Source organism: Notothenia coriiceps, unplaced genomic scaffold (assembly GCF_000735185.1).
Source record: "Notothenia coriiceps isolate Sejong01 unplaced genomic scaffold, NC01 NC01_scaffold00013172, whole genome shotgun sequence".
Lineage (NCBI taxonomy): Eukaryota > Metazoa > Chordata > Actinopteri > Perciformes > Nototheniidae > Notothenia > Notothenia coriiceps.
In genome coordinates, this window is record NW_011345873.1 from 267,603 (window position 1) to 291,461 (window position 23,859).

The 23,859-nt window shown below is 39.2% G+C and overlaps 4 protein-coding genes across 5 annotated transcripts in view; all 4 read right to left on the bottom strand.

Annotated features, from left to right (window-relative positions):
- morc2 (MORC family CW-type zinc finger 2) overlaps nucleotides 1-7,087 on the bottom strand; it is an 11,883-nt gene extending 4,796 nt beyond the window's left edge. Inside the window, exons 1-20 of the mRNA XM_010773952.1 lie at nucleotides 7,003-7,087; nucleotides 6,257-6,407; nucleotides 5,048-5,101; nucleotides 4,922-4,956; nucleotides 4,770-4,838; nucleotides 4,541-4,631; nucleotides 4,329-4,437; nucleotides 3,750-3,909; nucleotides 3,449-3,557; nucleotides 3,210-3,335; nucleotides 3,043-3,122; nucleotides 2,871-2,953; nucleotides 2,651-2,736; nucleotides 1,946-2,086; nucleotides 1,704-1,858; nucleotides 1,215-1,343; nucleotides 1,001-1,106; nucleotides 719-851; nucleotides 558-641; nucleotides 2-178 (exon numbers count right to left, since the gene is read on the bottom strand). Coding sequence (XP_010772254.1) covers nucleotides 2-178; nucleotides 558-641; nucleotides 719-851; nucleotides 1,001-1,106; nucleotides 1,215-1,343; nucleotides 1,704-1,858; nucleotides 1,946-2,086; nucleotides 2,651-2,736; nucleotides 2,871-2,953; nucleotides 3,043-3,122; nucleotides 3,210-3,335; nucleotides 3,449-3,557; nucleotides 3,750-3,909; nucleotides 4,329-4,437; nucleotides 4,541-4,631; nucleotides 4,770-4,838; nucleotides 4,922-4,956; nucleotides 5,048-5,101; nucleotides 6,257-6,324 — 1,995 coding nt within the window. The 5' untranslated portion in view covers nucleotides 6,325-6,407; nucleotides 7,003-7,087. The remainder of the gene's footprint in view (nucleotide 1; nucleotides 179-557; nucleotides 642-718; nucleotides 852-1,000; nucleotides 1,107-1,214; nucleotides 1,344-1,703; nucleotides 1,859-1,945; nucleotides 2,087-2,650; nucleotides 2,737-2,870; nucleotides 2,954-3,042; nucleotides 3,123-3,209; nucleotides 3,336-3,448; nucleotides 3,558-3,749; nucleotides 3,910-4,328; nucleotides 4,438-4,540; nucleotides 4,632-4,769; nucleotides 4,839-4,921; nucleotides 4,957-5,047; nucleotides 5,102-6,256; nucleotides 6,408-7,002) is intronic.
- Nucleotides 7,088-7,312: 225 nt separating this feature from the next.
- LOC104947825 (transmembrane protein 248) lies at nucleotides 7,313-11,298 on the bottom strand. Of its 2 annotated transcripts, XM_010773934.1 has the most exons (8): nucleotides 11,120-11,298; nucleotides 10,406-10,575; nucleotides 9,948-10,200; nucleotides 9,753-9,852; nucleotides 9,165-9,306; nucleotides 8,932-9,072; nucleotides 8,712-8,761; nucleotides 7,313-8,677 (listed from the first exon to the last, which is right to left on the bottom strand). In XM_010773934.1, exons 2-7 carry the CDS (start codon nucleotides 10,547-10,549, stop codon nucleotides 8,741-8,743), a joined length of 801 nt encoding a protein of 266 aa, XP_010772236.1. In that variant the 5' UTR covers nucleotides 10,550-10,575; nucleotides 11,120-11,298; the 3' UTR covers nucleotides 7,313-8,677; nucleotides 8,712-8,740. The 2 variants fall into 2 exon arrangements, with proteins under 2 accessions (XP_010772236.1, XP_010772235.1); XM_010773933.1 differs by having other exon boundaries at nucleotides 8,613-8,761.
- Nucleotides 11,299-11,927: 629 nt separating this feature from the next.
- On the bottom strand, nucleotides 11,928-16,132 carry plbd2 (phospholipase B domain containing 2). Its single transcript, XM_010773935.1, has 12 exons — nucleotides 15,899-16,132; nucleotides 15,443-15,536; nucleotides 15,204-15,362; nucleotides 15,010-15,110; nucleotides 14,672-14,886; nucleotides 14,228-14,322; nucleotides 13,933-14,093; nucleotides 13,383-13,478; nucleotides 13,229-13,300; nucleotides 12,974-13,126; nucleotides 12,729-12,891; nucleotides 11,928-12,615 (listed from the first exon to the last, which is right to left on the bottom strand). The coding sequence occupies exons 1-12, from the start codon at nucleotides 16,108-16,110 to the stop codon at nucleotides 12,445-12,447; spliced, it is 1,692 nt and encodes a 563-aa protein (XP_010772237.1). The 5' UTR covers nucleotides 16,111-16,132; the 3' UTR covers nucleotides 11,928-12,444.
- Nucleotides 16,133-17,103: 971 nt separating this feature from the next.
- Nucleotides 17,104-23,859, bottom strand: part of rbm19 (RNA binding motif protein 19) — a 9,088-nt gene continuing 2,332 nt past the window's right edge. Inside the window, 18 exon segments of the mRNA XM_010773936.1 lie at nucleotides 17,104-17,430; nucleotides 17,522-17,642; nucleotides 17,734-17,839; nucleotides 17,948-18,064; nucleotides 18,361-18,416; nucleotides 18,505-18,584; nucleotides 18,792-18,852; nucleotides 18,937-19,254; nucleotides 19,337-19,537; nucleotides 19,645-19,755; nucleotides 20,438-20,534; nucleotides 20,671-20,795; nucleotides 20,885-21,015; nucleotides 21,100-21,309; nucleotides 21,435-21,506; nucleotides 22,648-22,726; nucleotides 22,839-22,898; nucleotides 22,988-23,262. Coding sequence (XP_010772238.1) covers nucleotides 17,348-17,430; nucleotides 17,522-17,642; nucleotides 17,734-17,839; nucleotides 17,948-18,064; nucleotides 18,361-18,416; nucleotides 18,505-18,584; nucleotides 18,792-18,852; nucleotides 18,937-19,254; nucleotides 19,337-19,537; nucleotides 19,645-19,755; nucleotides 20,438-20,534; nucleotides 20,671-20,795; nucleotides 20,885-21,015; nucleotides 21,100-21,309; nucleotides 21,435-21,506; nucleotides 22,648-22,726; nucleotides 22,839-22,898; nucleotides 22,988-23,262 — 2,303 coding nt within the window. The 3' untranslated portion in view covers nucleotides 17,104-17,347.

The following is a 23,859-nucleotide window of genomic DNA, read 5'->3' on the forward strand; positions in this document are numbered from 1 at the left end:
GTGGAGGAGGTTTTGCTGCAGCTCTGGACCTGGATGGTTCCACTTTAATCGGTGGTGGCGGAGCAGGTGATCGGGTGGGGCGCTGAGGAGGGGCACGAGATGGGGGGCCGCCCTTTAGATGAGCTGGAAGCGGGGGGGAGCGGGCCCGCGTTATGGACCTCTCAGAAGACCTGGTTGCCTAAATCAAAAACATGTGAAGCACACAAAAATAATTGTATCACTGTGAAGAAGAAAAAAAGTATAATGTATGCGATTAGACGTTAAAGAGGAATTTATATATTAATGCTTTGATCAAATAGGGTTGTTGATCAATCAATCTTTAAAAATGTTTTCATAAATTAGAGATCCGTGCAAACTTATTTTACTGGGAATGTTATCACTCGTGTGTTATCGCTCATATTTCAATTGATATCCCCAGTATAAAAAATAAAACATAATGAAAATACTAATACTAATGATGGTCAATGCCTCACATCTCAACTATGACCGTATCAAATAAAGGCAGGAAATGACTTTGCATTCAAACCCAAAAGGAAGCCAGTCAGGGGAGTTTGTACCTGAGAGGATCCCTCGGAGGGTTTCATGCTGGCATCCAGAGGCAGCTTCTTTATGTCCGCTGCAGATTTGATGGTGCTGGTTTTCTGTTAAGAGAAAATACAATCAATTGTGTCCTGAGATAAAACAGAGAGCGCTGAAAAGAGAGGGACTGATTAAGTACCTGCAAGGCCTCGAGTTTCTCCTGCTGCAGTTTGATTTTCTCTGCCAGCTCTTTTTGTTTGACTTCACCCGTCAGCTTGTCTTTCTTCAGAACACCACATGGCAAATTATGTTTCTGTTCAGAAGCATCACACCTAAGAACAGAAAACGCACACTTTGTTTAGCTCGTAGGAACACTACATTGATTGATAGACAGCAACAACCTTGGCATGCAATACACATGTAACATGAACAATGCACTCCAACTTTAAAGACATATCCTATGAAACCCCACTCTGCCCACCTGTCCTGGTTGCTGTCGGGGTTCATGAGACACACCCAGCTGTCTGGGTAGCGTTTGTCCACAGCATCCATCTGGAATGGCAGTGTTCTCCACTTTAAACATTTATCTGAAGATAAATTGCAGAGTCAGAGTCAGAGTCAGTGTAGGATGTGGCAGTAAGTACGCTTGTCGAGACAGTGTGTGTGTTTGGTGTGTGTGTTGATGTGTAACTTACCACACTGGATAGTAAGCGGTATCTCCATGGCCCGACGCCTCTTGTATCTCGGCTCTGATGACGGGGGTGCGGACCAGCTGGCCGACAGATATCCAAACTCATCCCAGAACTTCACTATGCCTTTCGTAGCTGCATAACAAACAGACGCTCAGCATTTCATACTACAAATTCATTTATTAAAAATAAATAAAGCAAATACATGAACATTGTTTTCATTCATTTATGCAAGTTCAAATATATTTATATTTTTTACCAATTAGCTTTTTTTGTTTTACCAACGTTCGTTTTTTTAGATGACTTGTGGACATTTACTCTCTCTCTCTCCTTCTCAAAAAAATCAGCCATTGGAAACCCGATACCAGTCGAGCACTTATTGGGAGGGCAGTGTTTTGCTGTAGGGAGGAAGCTATGATCTAAACTGGTAAATGATTATTGTGCATGTCCAGTGTTGGTGACAAATGGAAAAACCCACGTTTCAGAGAAACTCACCAATGTTAGTGTCCTTCCAGTACTGAGCTAAATGTTCCCCCATGGATTTCAGTAAATGTCGATACTCTTTGGCATCTGCAAAGTCCTGTTTGTTGTGAGTAGGCTCTAGAATTAAATACGGGACATCCACTACTCCAACCACACCTCCACAGGCCCTAAAACACACAAATCACATAACTGTAAAATATTTATCGTCATATTCAAACATTGTCACTTTTCAAACTCTGCTCGATGTTACTCACATGCCTCCCTCCAGCTGAGGCCCTGTCTTCTCGTACATCTTGATGAGACGAGAGCAGTTGTACACAAACATCCCATCCAGGTCCCTCTGACCAATGTTCACTCCGAATATAAAGTTCAACTCCTTGGGCTCCTTTAGCGCTCTGAAGAACAAGAAAGTGTTGGACACTGATAGGAAATAGAGAAAGCTCAGAAATAACGCTATTTTAAAAAAGGTGTTGTGTTGGGATATTCTTTCTAGTTCAGGGTATATGCAGGAATCCTGGAGTCAAATGTAATACCTTTCAAGACCTTTTTTAAGACCCTTTCCACACATTTTAAGACCTCATCGCCACTTCGAGTTTCAACCGGTTACATTGACGACACTTTACCTCACACGGGATGCCATAAATAAACTCCACAGAATCACACTACACACCTACGCAATGATTACATTCAGGCAGACTGTAGAACACAACCTGTTTGGACAATTTATATACTTATTGAAAACAAGCTACAAAATGTAATACCTTGGAAAATTCCGTTTAATAGCCTTAATTTTCGCTAAATTTATTTATCAATTTTAATACTTTTTAAGACCCCGCGGACCCCCTGTAGTTACCATTCTTTATAATTTCCATGAAAATACAGAACACACATTCACAAAGGAATATTCAATATACACAGCAATGTATAATGTTAAGGTTTCACAATGTTGTCTATCATACTTCTGTTTTGCTTCGAGAATCCTTTTCTTCATGTCACAGTCCCGTCGAAGCATCATGGCTGAATCTTGAACCTTTCGAAGGATTGCCTAGAGGAAGAGCGGACGGAGGAACAAACGTTAACAACCTCACATTAAGGCAGGGGTTTCAAATAACAATCACGTTTTTATACAAACATGGTGTGGACACGCGCCATAAACTAAAAGTATCCCCTTCTGCTTACCCGTGAATCTTTTGACAGGTCGTCTCCTAGTCTGGTCTCCAAAGCCATCTGCTTACTCTCCGCCTCTCTGGCTTTCTCCTCCGCTGAAATAAATAACCAAGGTCGTAACTGATTAGCACGCGAGTCACAAAACTAAAATGTAAACACAAGTCCCATTTCATCCCTGTCTCACCAATCTTAGCCAGGTGATCCGCTTTCTTCACTTCTTGCTCGGCGCGAGTTTTGAAACGAGTCGATGTGTATTTATAAACCCTATCAACAAAACAAGAAGGTGGATTAAAGTGTTGTCACTAGACCGCCGTGGTTAACAGACACAGTGCAAGTGAGTTATCATTTTACCTCGGTTTGTACAAACAGCACGACAGTCTCTTAGTCCTGACTTTATGTCCCTGGATATAAATCCTCATGCGTGGGTCAATGTACAAAACAGCAGCGTACGCCCTGAAGGACCTCCTCTCCGGCTTCCTGTGGGCGAGGAAAGAGTGCGGCCATTAACACTCGTTAAATATCCTATCAATACAAAATACAATTCCTTTCACCACGGGTTGGTGATTGCACGGCTCAATGGAGTCACTTACACTCCTTCAACAGGAGTCCCAGCCATCAGTATGTCCTGGTGATCCGTCTCTACATCCAGCTCTGGCTCTCTGTGGTCCAGCTTCAGATTATAGACGATCACAAGAGTGCCTTTCAACAAAGCACAACACTAAAGTAAGCACTGCTGCAATACATAGCGACCACGTCATTCACAAAAACCAAAGCTTATAGAAAAACTCTATATCATTCCAATTGTATGTAAAGAATGTAATGTGTTGATATAGAGACAAGACAAATCATTTCCCACACAATTGTTCTGTTCACAAATATTCTTTTGCTTACCACTGCTACTTTCTATTTTGTTGAACTGCTCCATCAGCTGCTGTTCACTTTTAAAAGGTGAGTATTTGTAGATCAGCTCCGTCTCTATGGCGTACTTCTCGGGGTCAGAGGTCAGCGGTTCCTTGGTTTTCAGATCCCAGGAGGGAAGAGGCACGATCACCTGAAGAGAGAGGATCAAAAGCTTTAGGTTAAGTTAAGAGAAGCTTGAGATGAAAAGTGAAATGGTTACCCAAATAAGTTTGAATCAAGTATTCAAAATGACTTAAATACAGTTATTTCATCAATTAATGACATATTATAGACTGAGTAAATGTAGAGGAAGAAATAGAGAACAAGAAAATGTAGTAAAACATGATAATGAAACCAGTTTGTTCGTAGTACATTAACGTGTATGATCAAAGATGGAAGAACAACTCACTCTGCTTGTCAAAAGTGAATGAAAATGGCGGTAAATAATGATCTCTTGTAGCCTGAACAGGCAATGTAATACAGAACAGTAACAAGCAAAGCTCAAATAGTACATAGAGCTATTCAAATTGACGACCGCCATTCAACAGCTCTATCTAAAAGTTGACTGACCTCGTCCAGTCCCTCCTCTTCGTGAAAAGTCCTCGACATGAAAAGGCAAGTGAGCGTATTGCCCTTTTTCGTGAACAAGATGAAGTCTTTCCCGATCCTCATAGAGCCGCTGGGAAAACAAAAACATTTTTAACGATGTGGGAAATTGTTCAAATAATAAATGTACCAAATGTAAAAATGTCATATTCACACAGAAGCAGAGAACGTCTTACGATTTCAGTCCGTTTCCATACTGGCCAATCTGAGTGGACTCATGGGACCTTTTGCTTGACTTCCCAAACTGGATCACGTGAGTTGACTCATCTAATAAAATAAATATTCATCATGTTTGAAAAATAAAAGACATGCAGAACATCATCGGAAAACCTTACAAGACTCCTACAACAGAACACCTTTTATCATAAAGAGAAGCTTTTAGTGATTGAATAAATGAGCTCTTACAAGGGTCCATTCCAACACCGTCATCCAGAAAACACAGCATGTAGCCGCCCCGCAGCTCGGGCCTTTTGTCTGTGAAAAGGAAAACCACATGTAAAGTGAGCAAAGAATAATTGTGCATGCTTCACTGTGTAAACTGTTATTCCCAGGTGTACCTGTGTAGATGTCTATTCGTGTGGCATTTGCATCTCTGTGAAGGAAATAAAGCCACTGTGAGTTATTTTACTTAATAAGAACGATATCAGTCATAATGTGTCCACCATTCAATGTTCTTTCTGCACCTTGAATTGTCCACAAGCTCGGCCAAGGCTCCAAACAAGAACTCGTGGGTCGTCCTGAAAACAGACATTGAAGAAGGATTTCAGTTTATATAGCAGGACCAGCTGGTAAAGACAAACTGTTGCTCTGCTACAGATATCCACATTATTATTCTGCATGCAATTGTTACACAACCTGTATTTGTCTCAAGTGTATGAAGAGATATGCATTTATGCAAACCAGCTGTTGAGTATAAGCTACACTTAAAACAGAGTTAGTATACAGCTTCTGGTTCCAAGAGCATTTCATTATTATTTTTGATTTATTTGTAATGTTTACTCCATATGTAATGCACACCACAAGCTCATCAGCTATTCCAAACACCTAATAAAGCACTATCGTTTGAGTACTTTGGGTAAACCCTTCCAGTGCATAATCCCATAACAGTGGATTTGGAAACGAGCCCAGGATGTGTTAACTGCCATGTTCCTGACTTTGTTGACCGGGGCACCACAACCTATTCAACCATGGACCGATCTGTTAGCTGAAAAACGATTAGTCTACTTGTCCTAGCAATGACAAGATAAGGCACCTTGGTTCCATCTTTGCTTGTGAAGTACAGAGACATACAGTAAATGCAAGTGCCTTTTGAAACCATGTAAGAAAAGGTTGTGAATTGCATCAATCCTTAGATGACATTTTCTTTTTCAGACTAAACATCACTGCTGCACTTTCATGATTCCATCAAGTTCAAAAGATTCAAACACATCAGCCAGATCACACTCATATTAAAAGATCACAAAGTAAAAGTACACATTTCTCATTCACACACTGACAGAGTGGATTTTAGAAATGTTAGTTAATATATTTTCACATATGACATAACAGTCATATGTGAGACTAAGAGATTATTATTTTTCAAACTGCCAAAATTACATGGATGCATATTTTCTTCTTCATTGAACTGATTATAAGGCTTTACCAGACATGATCATCAGTGCAAGCTACATGTTATGTAGAATGTGTAAAAGATATTAATAGAGTTAAGGTGTATCTGTAATGTGGGCGTTGATCTGTTGTAAGCCTTTCAGTCTGAAGACACAAATGATGGTTAAAGGTGTAATATGTTGTATAATGTATATCTAATTGCTGATCTGTGATATTCCCCAGCATAATTATGTGTAGTACAAAGTTCATAAGCACATATTAATTGCTAGCATGTCAGTACTTACGAGTTTGTGTGCAGATACTCAAAGGTGAGCTGAGCCCTGCTCAGGTTGCTGTAGTTCGAGTAGGCCATGGCCACACAGAAATATTTCTAGCTTCCTGGTTTCCCGTTTGTGTTCTTTCTTCACAATGGAGCTCTAGACCAGAGCTTTCATCCTGGAGAGGAAAGACAGCCATCAAAGGTTTTGCATGTTGACCTACAAGGTTTTAACGTGACTCCTCTTGTTGTCACCATGGACATGATGCGACAGCAGATGATTGAGACACTCAACAGTTCATTGGGGGAAACTGAACATCCACCTGAATGAACGCTGCCCCCGTGGAATAGGCTCCACGTGTGGGGCCTGATTGGGTACATCAACATTTCATAGAAGAGAGCAAAGGGCGCATTTAGGCACAGTCTTAGCTAGCTATCAAGACACATTTATATAAGTTGTTTATGCTGAAGTCAGTGATTGTTTTAGGTCTATGCAAAGTCATATTAAGTAGAGTACACATGATATACACCTTAATAAACGTTTCATACGTTATGCATTAACGATTCTAACGTTTAATGTTAGGCTAACTGTAGCTAACAGACGTTTGCGTCTTGAGTGTTTATTAGCTAACAGTAGCTAGCTAGCTAGCTTCACACTGGAAACATGGAGCTCTCTCAAGTCATTTTCACACACTTTGCCGACCGTTTTAAAATATGGCGACTTTGTAGTTGCTTCGGCCTAGAGTAATAATATGTATAAGCAAGAATACATACTTTGTAAAGTTACGTTTCCTTGTCCTTAACATAAAACAATCCGTCAGGCCGCGAATAATCCAACAACCACTTCGACGTTGGTTCCCCTTCGATCTGCATTCTGAACAAATCCCGCCTCTATTTTTCTATATTCCACCAATAGGAAAGCCCCCTGTAAATATTATTTACAATGATTGGACGAGAGATCCTCTTACGTAGACGCTGTAACATACCGGTACATCAGCGGTCCCGCCTCACGTCGTTGGAATGACTATTGAAATATTGTAGACACAATTTTATATGTATAATTTGAAACACAGACTTTAAAAAAAAAACATGTTTATTGTGAGTTGATCACATTCGGCAACACACACCATTTTGGCAAAGGGTCATAAGAGAGATCATAGTTCAGATGGAGTTTCATACTTTAATAAACCATTGGCCTCCAAAGAAATTGTAGCCTAATGTAAATGTACGGGACATTTCAGTTTTCTTTAAATAAACATTTAAACCGTAAATCCAATTCAGCTCTCTTAACTTGATCAACATATTCCATTGATGGTTTTGGCTGGACTCCACTAAAGATACACTTTTTTCGATCACCAGAGGGAACATTCGGTGATGCAGACAACTTTGTAAGGTTTTTTAAAATGAATTTCACAGTGCTTTATTACCAATATTGTGGTGTGTGCACCAAGTCAAGCCCCAAGCCTAGAGGGAATTAATAGTGTGGATTACTTTTAAAAAGACACTTAAAGTTTAAGCGCCCTAGCCATAACAGCAATAGTAACCTAGTTTTTATGTTCCAATTTGAATGTTTAATTCTTACAACACTGGAGAAAGAATGTTAGAAAACAGGTTGCAGTCATCTGTTTCTTAGAGTTAGCCTACTCTGGAGTGAGTCTGTAGGACATGTCAGTATATATTTTGTAAATTAATTTGCATTCATTTTACGCCTTTCTAGTTGTCCGACCTCGTCATCATTCTCAAAATGCATTAAATCACTGATTGCAGGGTTGACATTCAAGGTGACAAACTGTGCATTATTTGAAGTGTTATTACAAATAGCTTTATCATAGCAGCACATGGTACATTCCTTTTTTTTTCACCTAAACAAAGTGTTTTGCTTAGAAATAATTTAGGAGCAACAGGAATTTGGGTTTTACTTGACACCCACTAACACATTGCAGGTGGATGCACAAAAACTCATGGAGAACACTGAGCTCTCCCTCGGCAGAATGCATCAGAAATGTATGACGTAAACATGGTACAAAATGCACTAGACTTGATAGTGAATGTATGAACAATCAACAGTGTAGGCATTACTAGTTGAAGAGTACATCAGGATCCCATTACAAAATATACTCCTTCTCTATTATAATTATAATATAATTATTTCTCCCTTTGATATTGTATACAATTTTATTGTCATATATTATGTATTCTCTACTGATTAAGCATCACACTTTCTTAAAGCAGGAAAAACCTTTGAGAAATGTCATAAAAATGTTAAGCATTGATGCAGCAGATGTTCAATGCGGTATCCTCATCTCACTGGGTGCTATATAAAAATGTAGGCTGTCTTCAAAATTGCACAACACACTGCATGCAATGTACTCAATCTGTTTGTGATCAATTTTCAAAACACTGAATATTACTCCCCATAGAAATCGATTGAATGTGCCTTAAAAAAAAAAGTAGTGACACATAACGCTCTTCTCTCAAATGAATGACTTTGGTGTCAGCAGATAACAAATATTCATGTGTCCATCAAGGGCTCCTGCAAACAAACAAAAGTCAACAATAAGGTTAGTTAAAACAACATATGCACATTTAACAACAAATGCAGAGACTACGATACAGTATGTAGATTTTCAATCATATGGCTTATCCTAACCATAGCCAGAGATACAAATATAAAGTGGTATGGTCATATAAGAAATTACTTACATTTTGTATATCTAGTCCATTCCAATGATGGCGGCGTATGAGCGACTGTGTGAGACTGGCAGCAACACAGAGTACCAAACAAACTCCAAGTAGACACACACTGACTTCCATCAAATGTCTCACTGCCACGTTTCGCTCGTCCTAAAGAATACAAGTAGAGAATGAATGACAAAATGTAGAGACGGTATGTGTATCATGGCTCAGTTATATTGTTCATGTTTGACATCCTGTACCTGCGTTAACATGACTGTGAGTGTAGGGTCATCCTGTGAGTGTAGGCTGTAGCAGGTTTGTGATGCCGCAGGCTTCTTGTCACTCACTTCCACATGGAGGGGGGAAATGTTTTTCTTAAATTCTGGGCACTCAGGCGGAAGTCTTTAATTAAAGAAAAAGCATGACATTAGAGGCACACAAAAAATGACAAATTCAGGAGCGATTTTATCTAGGTACAGTGGAAAGCTCTGTCTTTGTCAAAATGAATCACCATGAGTAAATGAAAATTACATTAATATGAATTCATGTATTACTCATGCATATTCCCATTTTACTAACATTTGCATATTCATAACATGTAAAGAATAAAACAGAGAGATTTATTATTTACGGAATTGTATTTAATTAGCAGATTTGTAAACTTTTTTCATCCAAAAAATCTGTACAAAACAAATGACTGTGCTGCGTTTAATTAAAATACAACAATGTATAGAAATCTTATTGATCCATATACACGGTTGACCATTGTGACAGTGAGTGCTATAAGCGGTTTACACTAAAGATAGTGATTTAAGAAAGCTTAGAAACTTGAGGATGAATTAACTTACAGTTTCATGGGTAGGAGGTGCGCTGGGGCCCTTATGGTGAGGCAAGTGTAGGAATCGTTTTCGGTCAAAAACTCCAGAGTCACATCAACACTCTCCGTTCCTTTAGAGTAAAACAATCGATCATGAGTGAGATGTTATGGTTATTCACCTGCTTTAACTTTATTCTGAAACAAAGCAATGCAGTGCAAAACTAACCCCCAAGATGTAACTGACTGGCACTGAAGGCAGTGTGTAAAGCAAGGTTTTTCAGGGAGCCACTATTTGAGTTGGTAGTCACAGACAGAGGAACCTTGAGATGCAAAGTGGTGAGAGGAGTCTTTGTTGAGGAAACTAAACTGTCTTTATCCATCAGAGGAGAAGGCACTGGTGAGACAAGCTCAGACGAACTTGCATTGGTTTGCACACAAAACTTGTGCTGTGAAAAAGAGGACAGTAGATGGTTCCAGTCCTAAAAGAGGAATAAAGTGTGCCATTTACAAATCAGTTCCGGACACACAGAAACACAAGCAAACATGCATTCACAGTCCGCACAACATCATGTTTTACTTACACACAAGAACTTGTCCTCTTAAAAGGATTGTGTGAACAGATTGCATGCTAGAACACCAGACGATTCCACTCTCAAATCATGAATTGAATAAGTGAGTCCTTACCTTCACTATGTCGGGGTTAGGAACAGTGTGGGTGTAGCTGTAAGAACTGAAGCCGATAAAGGAGATGGCCAGAGTCAACAGACACAGGAAAAATGTCACCAATGGAGGATTCTGGGATACATAATCCCTGAGGTTGCTCATCATCAGACTCCAGATACACCTGTGCAAAACTGTAAACAAAAGTCAGTCACTTCAGTTAGAGACGTTTCTGTAAGTTGGTCTCCTTCATGGACTTTGGTCGGTTGTTGGACCCGGGTCAGCACATTTGATTACCTAAACTAAAGCAAGATGTTCAGGACTGTTTCAGATCATATTCAGAAAAATGTAGCGTTTCTGCAGGAATTGTTTGTATAGCCTTTACCTACCTAATTTTAAGCTTAGTGAAATCCAAAACAAGTTTAAACACACTGCTGACTTTAAGTTGCCGTATGCCGTCTAACAGCTAACTTGTACAAATATTGACCAAGAAAACCATCTTTCCACCAATGTTTGGAATACGAGGAATAACTAGAATTTAGCTACTCTACACCATATATTGTATATATAAATAAATGCACTACAGAGTGCACACCACAGAGCAATAGGACACGTGTAACTTGTCTACCATATCAGCAAACGAGCTCCATTGATAAATAGCATTACTGGATGCAACGTTAGGTTACTCTGTTATGTTTGTAATGTTGCAAGCCAACGAGCTAACAGAAAACTTCATACCTTGAATTTAAGCATTCTCCTATGATCACGTCGATAGTTTCGGTATTCTCCTGAGTTACGTGACAGTTAGTGAACAACAGATCGACATTTTAACATGTTTAAAGTTCAGCTAAAGGAGCTGTTCGAAGATAACAACACGACCGCGCTGTCACTTTACGACAGTAAATGACGTGACGACCACCATGGCTGGTCACGTGACGGACAGACTGTTTTCACAACCAATGAGTTTAACTTATTTTAGCAAAAATAATTCATAATACAAATGTCGCTTTCTCCAAATTTCCTCTGTATTTATTGCTTTTCTTAATTAAATTAATTGAAACAAAAAATACATTAAATTATGCAAAAGTAAGAAAAAGCCTCAATACCCGAGTGATCTTGTGTTTTGTTTCTGTTTTCCGTTCATAATGCACTCAGTTTTAAATTAATGTAAGGAATACTGATGTTTTCGTATTTTTTCGATTAATTTGAATAATTGTTCAATAAAGTTCAATAAAATAATAAATACAAATAAAATCAATTTACATTCAATGTTATTTTAGCAATTCATTAAGAACATTTTGATGTCAATACTTTTGTACTTTTACTTAATATTTTTGAATACATGACTTTTACTTGTAACAGAGTATTTTTACAATGTAGTATTGCTACTTTTAACTAAATAAAAGATCTGAGTACTTCTTCTACCATTGTATTAGTTTTTGCAACGATATGATTTTATTTGGCTATAGTGACAAACATATATTTGAACACATCCACAATAACAATTTAAATGATGCAGTAGAGAACATGAAGACATCACATCTCATAAAATTCAACAATCTGAGCATTTTATTTAGAAAATAATTTGAAAAAAATACCCAAATCATATAAGGCATTATATTACAATTATTCGAAAACTAATCAAGACATTTGACTTCACAGTGACATGCTTCTTTATCTGCATTATTGAACTTAGCGTTTTTCTCAAAAGAAAGGTGTGGTCATGTGAAAACATTTTTCAATTTCAAGAAAATGGCAACACAATTGAAACAAGTGGGATTTACGCAATAGGTACACTTATTAAGCAAACCAAACATGAAAATCAGATATGTAGTTCATATTGCAACATTTGTATACCTTGTGTGCTTTAATTATGAAAATAGTGCATAACTGTAATACCTGCTGGATATTATTGCCACTCTTCTGATAATCATTAACATGACTATTGAGTTCATAAAAGTGGAGTCACAATGAATCCAAGTATAATTTCCCTTTGTCCAAACTTCAAACCGCCGGCAGTTTTTACATTGATCATGCCACTCGTATATTCAGCGTTAAAACAACTAAGGATTCCAGGTGACTTTTATCGGCTTGAATGCCCAAGTATCGGGGTGCCCCATGTGCATCAGATCTGTGTAAGGGGAAGTGCTCCACTGGAAGGGCGGCACCTGGTCCCATGTTGGTCCACTCACTGCCATCATACCGTAGTCACGAAACATCCCGTAGGAGGTCATCTGAACAGGAACATACAATGCATCAGATTTAGCAAGCACATAGAAAAGAGTTGGGGTAAGCATGGGCAGAGATATGGGTGATGGGAAGTAGATAAATGGGAAAATATAATAACCTTCATGTCTGTTCCTCCATGCGACCTCTGCCTCAAGGCGCCAAACGGATACGTTCCATTCGCCGGGTTCAGGTCTGAACGGGCTGAGATGGCATTCTCTCCGTTTCCAGGTGGATTGCAGCCTTCACACTTTGACAATGGGTCTTCCTTGAAGTTATTATACCTGAGGAGAGACAAAGAATCGCATTGATAACACTTTTTTTTAATCAACATATTTAAAGTATAATGTTAGAGTTTGTTTGTACCTCATAAGGCGGATCATGGAGTCCACATCTGTGACAGCTGTCTGGTTTCTTCTGAAGATCTGAGCCCGAGGATTCTGGTCCAGAGAGAACCACGGGCCGTACTTCTCCACCAGCTCATTGCAGCCACTTGCATTGAATATTTCCTCATAGTATCTACATATGAGCAAATATAAACAAAAGGCAGTTTTACATGTAACACAATTATAACACATCCAAAGTATATGTTTACATAAAACTTTTAAACTGGATACTTACGGTATGTTGTAACTTGCCCAGTACCCTTTCTCCAGCAGTTCCTGAGTTTTATCTTGGAAAACAACTTCTCCCCTGCAGCATTAAAATATTTTTAAAAGGTTATTTAGAAGTCATGATAATATAATGCTGAAATAATGTATGATGAAGGACTTACGGAATCTGCTCCAGCACAACAAAGAGTCCCTCTTTAATGTCAGTCTTCCCCGGAGTAAAGTGGTTATAGTCCACAATCATCCACTGGTTATTATACCTAAAAAAAACACACAGTCTAAAATGAGCATACAACCTTTACCCTAATATCATTAACTGACTTCTATTTTTAACTGTATAATCATCTAATTGATGAAGTCGCTTATTCAGCAGTCCACAACAAAGACACAGCCTGATTGCAGCTGTCTAAACCAACTGACTTCTCATGTGACTGCTGATAAAAAACCTGCTTCTGCTTCCTTATCCTATCAATCCACATGACAGAATGAGGTCAAACATCTTATCTTTTTCATTCAATGGAAATTTGAACACAGAACAAAAAAGACAATTGATTATATTAAGGTAAAATGTTGATTTTGGCATGGACTTAGTGTGCAAGCATTAACCTTTTCCTTACTGACACTGTTGTCCTGATAGACATGCATCTACGTAATGAGCCCATGGTTACTCTTCTTTAACCAAAAAGTCCTGAAGGTCTTTGTCCTAATACTCACGTTCCACTGTTGTATTTGCTGAATATTTCGGCCCACTCCTTGCCCGTAGAAGCTAGTCTATTAGCCACAATGTTCCTGAGCCACTCCATGACGCTCCCTGTGGGCTGCACAAACTTCCAGAGAGCGGGGTTACTGTTGCCAATGGTGGTTTCCAAAGTAACCTGGAGACACAAGATAGATTAGGGGAAATAAAATCAATTTTTCCTTTACTCAAGTAAAAATATTGACAACACATTTAAATAACTCAGTATTATTTGCAGTCGGTTGTATTGTGGCAAGTACAAACAGATCTCACCAAGCCACTACTTAAGATATAAAAGTCATCTCCAGAGAAGATCGATCCAGGGTAAGAGGAGAATGCCTGAATTCCTCCAGGAAGAAGGTGCTCGTCTGAAAAAAATGTAATTAAGTACATAGTTAGATTTATCGGCATTCTCATCATCATAGAGTCCATTACTGGTGCTTCAAATTTGTAAACACATTTTGTCTTTTTGAAAAAGGGCCTGTAAAAATGTGGGTTCATTCAGGCAACCACTTTTAAATGGTAAATAAACCCAAAAAAAATTAACCAGACCATCACGGCCTTTATCCTCACATCTTAATTCATACTAAATATGCAATAGCGAAAAGCAAAGGTTAAATAATTCATTTAAAAACACAGCAAACAATTTATAAAGTCACAATCACAGCTTTAACATAAGCAATGATGAACCGAAGACAGACTTGGATTAGAAATTACCTGAAGGGGAAACTCTAAAAGCAAACATGTATTTCTTCATGATGCGCAGCATGGCCTGGTAAGTGTTCCAGGTGTCATGTGACACCAGGAGATCCTTATTGTTGGGCAGCAGCTTAATGAGAGCCGAACAGGAGCCCGATCCAAGAGGTTGAGTAAGGCTGGATTTGTTCAGAGCTGATTCCAAGTCCTCCAGATCCCCACCCATTTGGAACAGTCTGGTTGGACAGAGTAGCCGTAGAGTAAGATAGACAACAGCAAGAAACTACATTTATGGACCAGTAAAGAAATATGTTAAATTAATACATGAATTAATAAAAAAAATGGAGATAGCCACTTACAAGAAGCCAAATGGGTTGAGGTAGAACGACCCTAATGGAAATGACAGCTGGTCATTGAAGCCGTCCTCTAGACCTTTCAGCTGCAGCAGGGCCAGACGCACCTGACAGGCAGAAAATAAATGTCAAAGAACTTATTTATGGCTTTTTCAAATGTTTCAGGCCATGCAATCATCCTACAAATACTAAATTCATACCTGGTACCAGTAGGGTGAACTGGGCTGCTTCTCTATTTGATCCTGAATCCACTGCAGATTGGTTGAGATGAAGGTCTTAAGGCGCTCGCAGTAACCAGTTCTAGTGGCGAAGGGCCCACAGTAACCCATCAGAGTGTTCATCCAGTGCTTATAGATGAGCTACAACAGACACACATCAAGTTTTAGGGTTAAATACATGTGATGTAGGTCAATCATCAAAAAGGACTGTATAATCTAACCTGAGATGTGAGTACAGCCTCCACCACACCGGCAGCGTAAGCCTGGATGCTGTCATTGTACTGAGTGCTGGTGGTGACCTCCAAGAAAGACCAGCTGCAAAGAAAGGGCTACTTGTGTTCTCATGTTTAGCTTGAATTTCTCCATACCCTTTAATTATTTTCCTTTTTGTAAATTCATGCATTCATTGGGTTTTACTACTATTCTTACATTTGCACAGAGGTCCACTATGCATGTATGGCTATCTTGACCTCTCCTGTCACGTGTTTCACTTCTGCTTTCGGGTTTTAGGATATTTTTAGAAGTAAAAATGCAGATGAAGTAAAAGTTGAAAGAATTAGTCGATTTGTCTATAAACTGCAAACTAATCGTAGAGGAAATGCGTTTAAATATTCTTAAAAATATAACAGCATTAGCAAAGGAGTCCCTCCAATAGAAAGACCCAAACATGAACTCACCCTGATGTTTTGATGTCATCAGTGAAGTTTGCCCAGGCCACAAAATCTTCTCGATATCCCTCAACAACAGACAGCTGTCCGGTTTGTTTGTCAATAACAGCGGTTTGTATATCTGCCCGAACATATGCGCACATAAAACACAAACCGATTAAAACAGTAAACGCATGTTTAAAAACCCCAGCAGCAGACCCCTTGTTTTGTCCGGACGCCATGTTTGCCAGATCAAGTCACATGACATTACACCGTGGGTGACTAGTCACATGACAACATGAAGAACACGCCCACTCCCAATGTCCACCAATCACTAAACAGCTCCTCATGCACATTGGCACCAGATAAACAGTGGTGTAAAGTAACAGAGTAGATTTACAAAAGTACTGTAGTACAATTTTGAGGTTCTTGCATTTGTCCTTGAGTATTTCAACTTGTTGCTACTTTGTATTTCTACTCCAATAAAATTCAGAGGTTAATAGTGTGCTTTTTACTCCACTAAATGTAATGTAACAGTCAGTTTCTTTGTACATATAAAAACACATGATATGCAGATATAATGCAGTAATGTACTGCTAATCTACAAAGTGTTTCTCGTATCTCAATGAGGTCCACATAGATAAACTACAACCCTAAACATGTATAAACAGAAAATATTGACTTCTGGACTTAACAACTTGTCTAATATTTAGAAATGTCTGGATCACATGAATCAGAAGCAATCATGTGCAGCAATGACTAATTTGATTCTACAAAAATAAAACAAATATATTTATTACAGAATAATATGTATCCTCAATTGTGCAGAAATATTAAATAACTATTACCTTATTAATAATAAGAGAAAAATGTTTCTCAGTCTTAAATAAGGGTTTTCACTGCAAGCCTGCTGCCACTAGATGTCCCTTTGAGTTTACAACATTATTATACTTTTAAAGTCTCAGCTCTTAAAATATATAGAGGTTAATTTTCGGCAATGTGATGCAAAAGAAAATATCTTGTAAGTAGGAAACCTTTTCCAAAAATGATTCGTTTCGTCAGAATGACTCACCTTATCTTGAGAGATAATCGTTATTTTTCTTATTCTTATCAATATTTTAAGATTCAAAGTCATTAATGAGAACGTTTCTCAAAAGACAAACAATTCATGTTTTCTTTGCTTATTTTCTTCTCAGTCGGTTACACAAACAAATTAAGACATTAAACCTTTAAAGCACGATATAACATTTTATATAAAAACTGAAATCAAACCATTTAAATTATTTTGAGGATCATTCTACACCAAACATTGTAAGAAATCTAGAAGTTCCACAAAACATCCACCAGCTGAGACATTATTAATAATTATCTCCTTTTGCCAACCAGTCCTTATTTTGTTCACAGTCCTATTTAAAAAAAGACAAAGGGCGACACTGGTCAGAGTCAAAGAGTCGGCAGGGACAGTGATGGTGGGCAGATTCAGTCTTCTGCATCGCCTCCGGTTTCCATGTTCTCCACAATTCCCTCCATGACTTCTGACTGTCGCTGCTTTTTGTTGGCAACTGTCAAGGACGATAAATGAAGCAAAAAGAAATACATTAATAAACAGTTGCTTTCATTTCTGCATGTTGTTTCAAAAGAGTGTGGACTTACCATGAAAATGTTCAGCTGTTTTCCGCCTCAGTGTCTCCACTGTTTCCTCCGCGTCAGCCCACTCCAGCACGAGGCGTCGGCCGTACAGATGGGTGCTGTGACACAGTGCAGCAAATGCTTTCTGGGGAGAAGACAGGAGATTAGTTTGTATTAAGGTAATGGTCATTTTTATTGCAGCAGTGTTTCAGTCTGAAAGCGTAGATAATACAAACCTTGGCGTCCTGTTTGGTGATGAAGTCAATAAAGCCGAAGCCTCGATGATTCCCTGAACCAGCGGCTTTCTTTGGAAGACGGACTGTCTTCAGCTCTCCAAAAGTACTGAAAATGACATGGGGATGAAATCATGGTATTATTAATTTATCTTTTTCAGGTTGTTTCCCATACAACATGAGAATAAACTCAGTTGTGTGTGTATGTGCTCAGTACCAGAAGAGTTCTCGAATTTCCCGGACGGTGGCTTGGAAGGGGACGTTTCGCACGAGGATTTTGGATCCCGTCTGTTTCTTGTCTTTTTGTTTCTTCTTGCGTGAAACTTCAGGAGTCCTGCATACAGAGGAAATACATTAATGTTTAACTATTTATGAAGTGAGTTTACATATCAAAACAGCTGTCTTCACAAACTCTTACAGTCAGCAATAATAATGCTTTTACCAAGTCATTCTCTATCATGATGCACATTTCAGATGATACAGATTACAGGTGCTAATGCACAAAGCTTAAGCCTGCAAATAGCAACTGTCCTAGCTTATTCCATAACACTTTGCTTTTAAATAAACTTGCACATTCACAATTTATTTACATTTATATATTATTTATATTTATTCTGATGCATATCTTACCTTGTGGCTCTCTCAGAGACCTTGAGCTCTAGCTGGTGATCATCCACAGAGCAGTGCTGGTGGAGGGACGAGATATAAAAACACACATTAACAAAGATCCAGGTTGCAGAGAACATGTGTTCAACACGGACATAAGGATGGTACCTGCAGTGTCCTCAGGGCCTTCTGTGCTGCCTCCGCTTTCTGATACTGAACAAAACCGTAGCCCATGGATAACATGTTGCCTGGAAACAAATTAATATTGTAAAGGTGGTTGTTAACTAAAAAATAATAATAACTTTATACATTTCTCTTGCAAAGCTTGAGAAAACAACGGCAAAGGCATACAAGTGCATACATACATTGACGTTGCTTCCAGACCAAAGTTTATGCTGTGTTTTATTTTACATTTACGGATGTGAAGGTTCATAGTTCTTTTTAATGTTTAATACCTGTTTTATCTTTCTTCTTTGAGATGGTGCAGGAAGTGATCTTTCCACATTTGGCGAATGTCTGAAACAAATGAATAAAACAATATTAAACATTAAGCTATGATTAAAATGATGAATTAAGGGTTGAATGTATGAATGAACCCACTTCCTGTAGTGTCTCTTCTGTTGTGCTGAAATTAAGATTTTTGATGAAAAGTGTAGAACCAGGAGCAGATTCCTCCTCCTCTTCCTCTTCCTCTTCTTCTTCCTCTTCCTCTTCCTTTTTCTCTTTCATTGCCTCCTCCTTTTCTAATACTTGGTGGAAAAAAATACATTTAGGTTATTTCAATTAGTACAAAAAAAACAACTTGAAAGGTTTGTGTAGTATGTTAAACAATGTGTGAGAGATTATACCTGGTTCTGGTCTGCCTGCCACAAACACATCAACAGGAGCCCACTCCAGATACAGCGGGATGTGTTGGAACTACAGATTTCAGAGATACAGTCAGGACAGGTCCAGCATCAAACATATGGGACAGGTTTTACTGGTATAAAGCGACACGCACCTTGCTGTAGGCCAGCCGTGTGAAGGCTCGTTTCGCCTCGGTGGGCTCGAGGAACTCGATGATGGCGGTGAGGCCGGAGGGCGGCAGCAGCACTCGGCCCAAAGAGCCATGAGGAGAAAAAAGCTCCTCCAACTCTCCCACCGTCACACCAGCTGGAAGATTCTTCACCAGGATCACAGATGTACTCCTCGCTGCTGCTGCCTGGGAATGTTTATATGTAGGAAACCATTTCAAAAAATGTTCCTGGATTTCCGGCACGGTATATTACTTATTATCAATTAGTAAATGGGAATTTGTATCGAGCATACCTGACTAAAGGAATCCAGACTGACACCGTTGTCCAGAAGAAACTGTCGAGTCTCCTGTACAATCTGCGTCTCTCCCAAGGCCATCCTCACTGCAAGACTTCCCTTTGACTCCTGCAGGGGAGGGCAAGCATAGACAAGTGGATATCATTCACATGTTGTTACAAAAAGAAAATACTTCCCTGACTTACATTGTTGGAAAGCAATAAGATGTCATCTAGCAAAGTCAATAGAATATGCAAACATGCACTCCTGGTTGTTAATGTAAACAGAATATCTTTACGGTTTATCTTTTTAAATAGAACATGCTTTCCTTGATGACTCCTTTTAGTTCTAACTAAGTTTTGGCAGCCTTCAAACTAAGTTTAGTCATCATGAGGTCAACCTCCGAATACACTAATTTGTAGAAGACTGATATTTGATTGGTGTCTTTTGTGTTCAGTTTAATGGTACATTTGAAAAAACCAATAATGTTCACTATACGTTTCATTATGTATTTTTATTTATTTTAAAGCTAATAGTTGTACTTAAGCTGTAAACTGAAAAGCAGCAGGAATACAGAACTGAGTACACAATTGCGTTAATTGACAACAGTATATAAATAAATATCACTTATTTATTCCTCATCTAGTGGAGCCCTACTTCAAACTCATGCATCTAAACTGGGCATAGTACATTTCTCCAGGCACTCACTGGAACCTCAAGCATTTGCATTGTTTTAATGCAGGAAAGTGTTTGGTCTGAACACACACTAATGCTGGGGTTGATGAACACGTTATGAACAGCTTTCACTCACATGGTCCAGGACTTTGCTTTTTGTCGTGTTGTATTTGTCAGCAATGGCATCTGCCACTGCACTTGTGCCCAGAAATAGGGTGTTCCAGTTGTGGGAGCTAGAAAGAACATTAAATCAAGCAAGGAGGGTGAGGGGTCATGTCATTTACCAACACATTTAAATATGTAGTCAGATGTAAAATCATACGACACCAAACACAGAATGAGAGGATATTGTGCTTAAATATTGTTTACCTGGAACTTGAAGCTTTATTTTTAGCATCTTTTTGCCGTTTGTAAGTGGAAGAGCCAGGACCACCAGCGTCTGAGTCCGTCTTCTCCTTCTTCAAGGTGGAGGGCAGCAGGTGAAGCATTCTGCCCTGAAAGCACGAGAGAATGAACGTGACGTATCAGCCTTAACTTCATCTGAAAATAAGTTGGAATACTAAGTCCGTTGCAGTAAAAATACCTGAAATATATGTCCGTCCAGCTGAGCCAGAGCAGTCACAGCATTCTCTGGTATCATGTACATCACAAAAGCAAATCCTTTCGGTTTCTTGGTCAGATTGTCAATGGGGAAAAGTATCTCAGATATAGGACCTGTAAAGATGTACAATTATTATTCCCCAGGATTAAAGTGAAAGCTTGAATGAACTTGAAAAATAGTTTGTGTTTAAAATTCACCATGTTTAGCAAAAAGCTCTTTGATCTCTTCCTCTGTGCAGGTGTAAGGAAGGTTCCTGACGAAGAGTCGACCGGACTCTGCAACATCTTCCTCCTCTTCATCGTCCTTGAGCTTCCTGGTAAAGCTTCTGTCAATGTCCTTGTCCTTTCTGTCTTTCTTCCCCTTACCCCCATTGGGGTCCACACGGAAGACCTCAATGTAACGCCCACCTGAAAACACAAGCAGGTGTCATTTTCAGCCAGGAAGAGTCATCAGATACACACAAGGTTGGTGATCATTTCAGTTAAATTCATGGTGATGCACGAACAAGAGAAAAGGATGAAGTATTGTTCACCTATGTAATCCTTATTCTTCTTCAAAGCCTTTTCCGCCTGTTCATCAGAGTGCAGGTCCACATACACATACCCTGAAAGACACACAGTCAACAAAGACATAGGGTTTATTTAGACAACTCTACCCACCAGGTGTTTACATTAGGCGCGTTCACACCAAGTACTTTTCCCACAAAGGTTCCTGAGAACTCTTTAGTTCTCATGAACTAAGTACAGATCGCGTTCACACCGGAAATTAGTTCCTGGGGTTGGATTAGGCAAATGAAGCCGCTGACGTCACTTCTTCTTCTGCTGCTTTGGGTTTACTGGCAGGCCGCAAACAACTTCACGGCGTATACTGCCGCCCAAAATCCCCGGCCGGAAGTCCCCGGAGTTGGGGACTGGCTTCAGTAGAAGCTGCTGGGAGTCCCAGCAGCTTCTACTGAAGCCTTCTGAGTAAACGGCCAGAACGCTGACACCTCCTCATCTCCACCGCTCCCATGTTTTCTTTTGTGTCATAAGTTAGTCTCTCTGCGTTTCTGCGCTGGGCTAATGCTAATAATGCAATGCGAGGATAATAAAATGGCGGCTTCACAAAAGTTTTAGGGAGTTTTACGGGGCGTGGTTTGCATTCCGCCCAGCCAATCAGACACAGGAACCTTTTTCTCCCACGAAAGTCCCTGCTCTCTAGCAGGGACTGAAAAGGGGCTAAAAAAGGTTCTATAGAACTAATTTAGTTCCTGGGACTTTTTGGTGTGAACGCAACTAAATCGTAGTTCTCAGGAACCTTTGTGGGAAAAGTACTTGGTGTGAACGCGCCTATTGTACAATATCTATAGTACATTTGCCAGCATATGTTAAACCTGGTAATGTAGTTTTATGTAAGAAATAAAGAATATGGCTTCCTAGCATTTAGAAACTACCCGATGATAAGCACATGTGAGGCAATCTATATGATATAGTTCAAGCCAATTTAAATGTTTTAGAGGACTCATTTGGATTAGACTAACTTTACTTCAACTAAGTGACAAATTGTAGGAAATGTATAACCATAATTATCCAAATGATGCAACATATGTACATTGTTATTAACACACCATTACGCTCTAAGGTGACTCACAATAGAGTAGTGGAGGTAACAAAAGGGTTAGTAAGTAAACCTCTGAATAATATGACAATGAGCATAAAATGTTATCAGGGTACGTTATGCTGAGAAAAGTCCTTTGAATATCAAACCTGTTCTATTCCCACTTTCGTTTTTCCCAATCCTGATTGCTTCAGGCTTCAGGGGCAACATGAACTCCCGAATTTGTTGCTATGAGGACAAACACAAAAGAGGATATTTTTGTTAAATGAAATATACAGAACTTTTAAAAGTGGAATATCTTCACAGTAACTTTGAAACCGGGACGCTGTCGTTCACTCACCTCCTTCACGTTGAACGGGGCTCCTCTAAGCTTCACTGTAAATTCTGTTGTCGGCTCCATCTGCAACAAACAGGTGTGAGTGTAAACTAGAAAACCAACAATGTCCTGAATTAAACAGCTTTGTTTAACGTGTGTATTTGAACAGTCACCTCTTGCTTGGCCGTTTTCTTTACTTTGCTTTGCTTCTCATCCCCAGAGGAAACTAAGGTTTTGGTCTTTGAGAGGTTTTCTTTGTCACCGCTCTCATAGGCGCTGTCTGTGTGCTGCGCAGGAACACCATCATCATCTTCATCATCCTCCTCCCCCTCCTCTTCACCATCTCGCTTCTCCTTACTCTCCTCCATGGTGTCCTCTGTCTGTGCCACCTTTGAGCGCAGATAATCCATGTCTGATAAACCAGACTTCATGGCTTCTTTAGTGGCACCTGAAAGCAACACAAATATGGAGATCGGTCAATCACACACACCTTCTCACTTTTCTTCTATGCTTGTTATGTGTAGCATTTGTCTTATAGGATCAACTGGATTGTCATTGGGAACACACTACAGTATATAATAATCTGATGCAGCCTCATTTACATTTTCTCTACTTTTATTTGCTGTTATTTTAGCAATTTCCATTGAATGCACAGTACAGTATTGTACTACTACTTTATCTGACACATTGTATTCCTGCTATATCATAAAAGCAGTGTTTCCCATACATTGATTTAATTGTGACGGGCCGCCACAATTAAATATCGTCCGCCACAAATGGATCTCATAAAAAAAAAAAAAAAAGTTATTATTATCCTTCTTTTTTTTTTTTGGTGGTCTAACGGATAGTGAGGTGGGCTGATGATCGGAAGGTTGCGAGTTCAAATCCTGCCTGGAACACCACTACTANTAAGTCGCTTTGGAATAAGCCGTCTGCTAAATGCCTAAATTGTAAATTATATTTTTGGGAGAATAAATCCCACAGATCCTCAACTCCGGTGTGTTTCACTCATTAACAACGCAACACAGAGCAACAAGAACGTTGG

What these genes read in the sequence shown, in the direction of transcription:
- LOC104947825 (XM_010773934.1), bottom strand. Translation starts at nt 10,549, where the DNA reads ATGATGAGCAACCTCAGGGATTATGTATCCCAGAATCCTCCATTGGTG. An exon ending in TCACAGTCATGTTAACGCAG is followed by an intron (nt 9,073 to 9,164) that starts GTACAGGATGTC and finishes TGTATTCTTTAG; the next exon opens with GACGAGCGAAACGTGGCAGT. An exon ending in ATGGACTAGATATACAAAAT is followed by an intron (nt 8,762 to 8,931) that starts GTAAGTAATTTC and finishes GTTTGTTTGCAG; the next exon opens with GAGCCCTTGATGGACACATG.
- plbd2 (XM_010773935.1), bottom strand. Translation starts at nt 16,110, where the DNA reads ATGGCGTCCGGACAAAACAAGGGGTCTGCTGCTGGGGTTTTTAAACAT. An exon ending in TTTTAGAGTTTCCCCTTCAG is followed by an intron (nt 14,323 to 14,671) that starts GTAATTTCTAAT and finishes CATTTTTTTCAG; the next exon opens with ACGAGCACCTTCTTCCTGGA. An exon ending in ATGGAGGAACAGACATGAAG is followed by an intron (nt 12,616 to 12,728) that starts GTTATTATATTT and finishes GTTCCTGTTCAG; the next exon opens with ATGACCTCCTACGGGATGTT.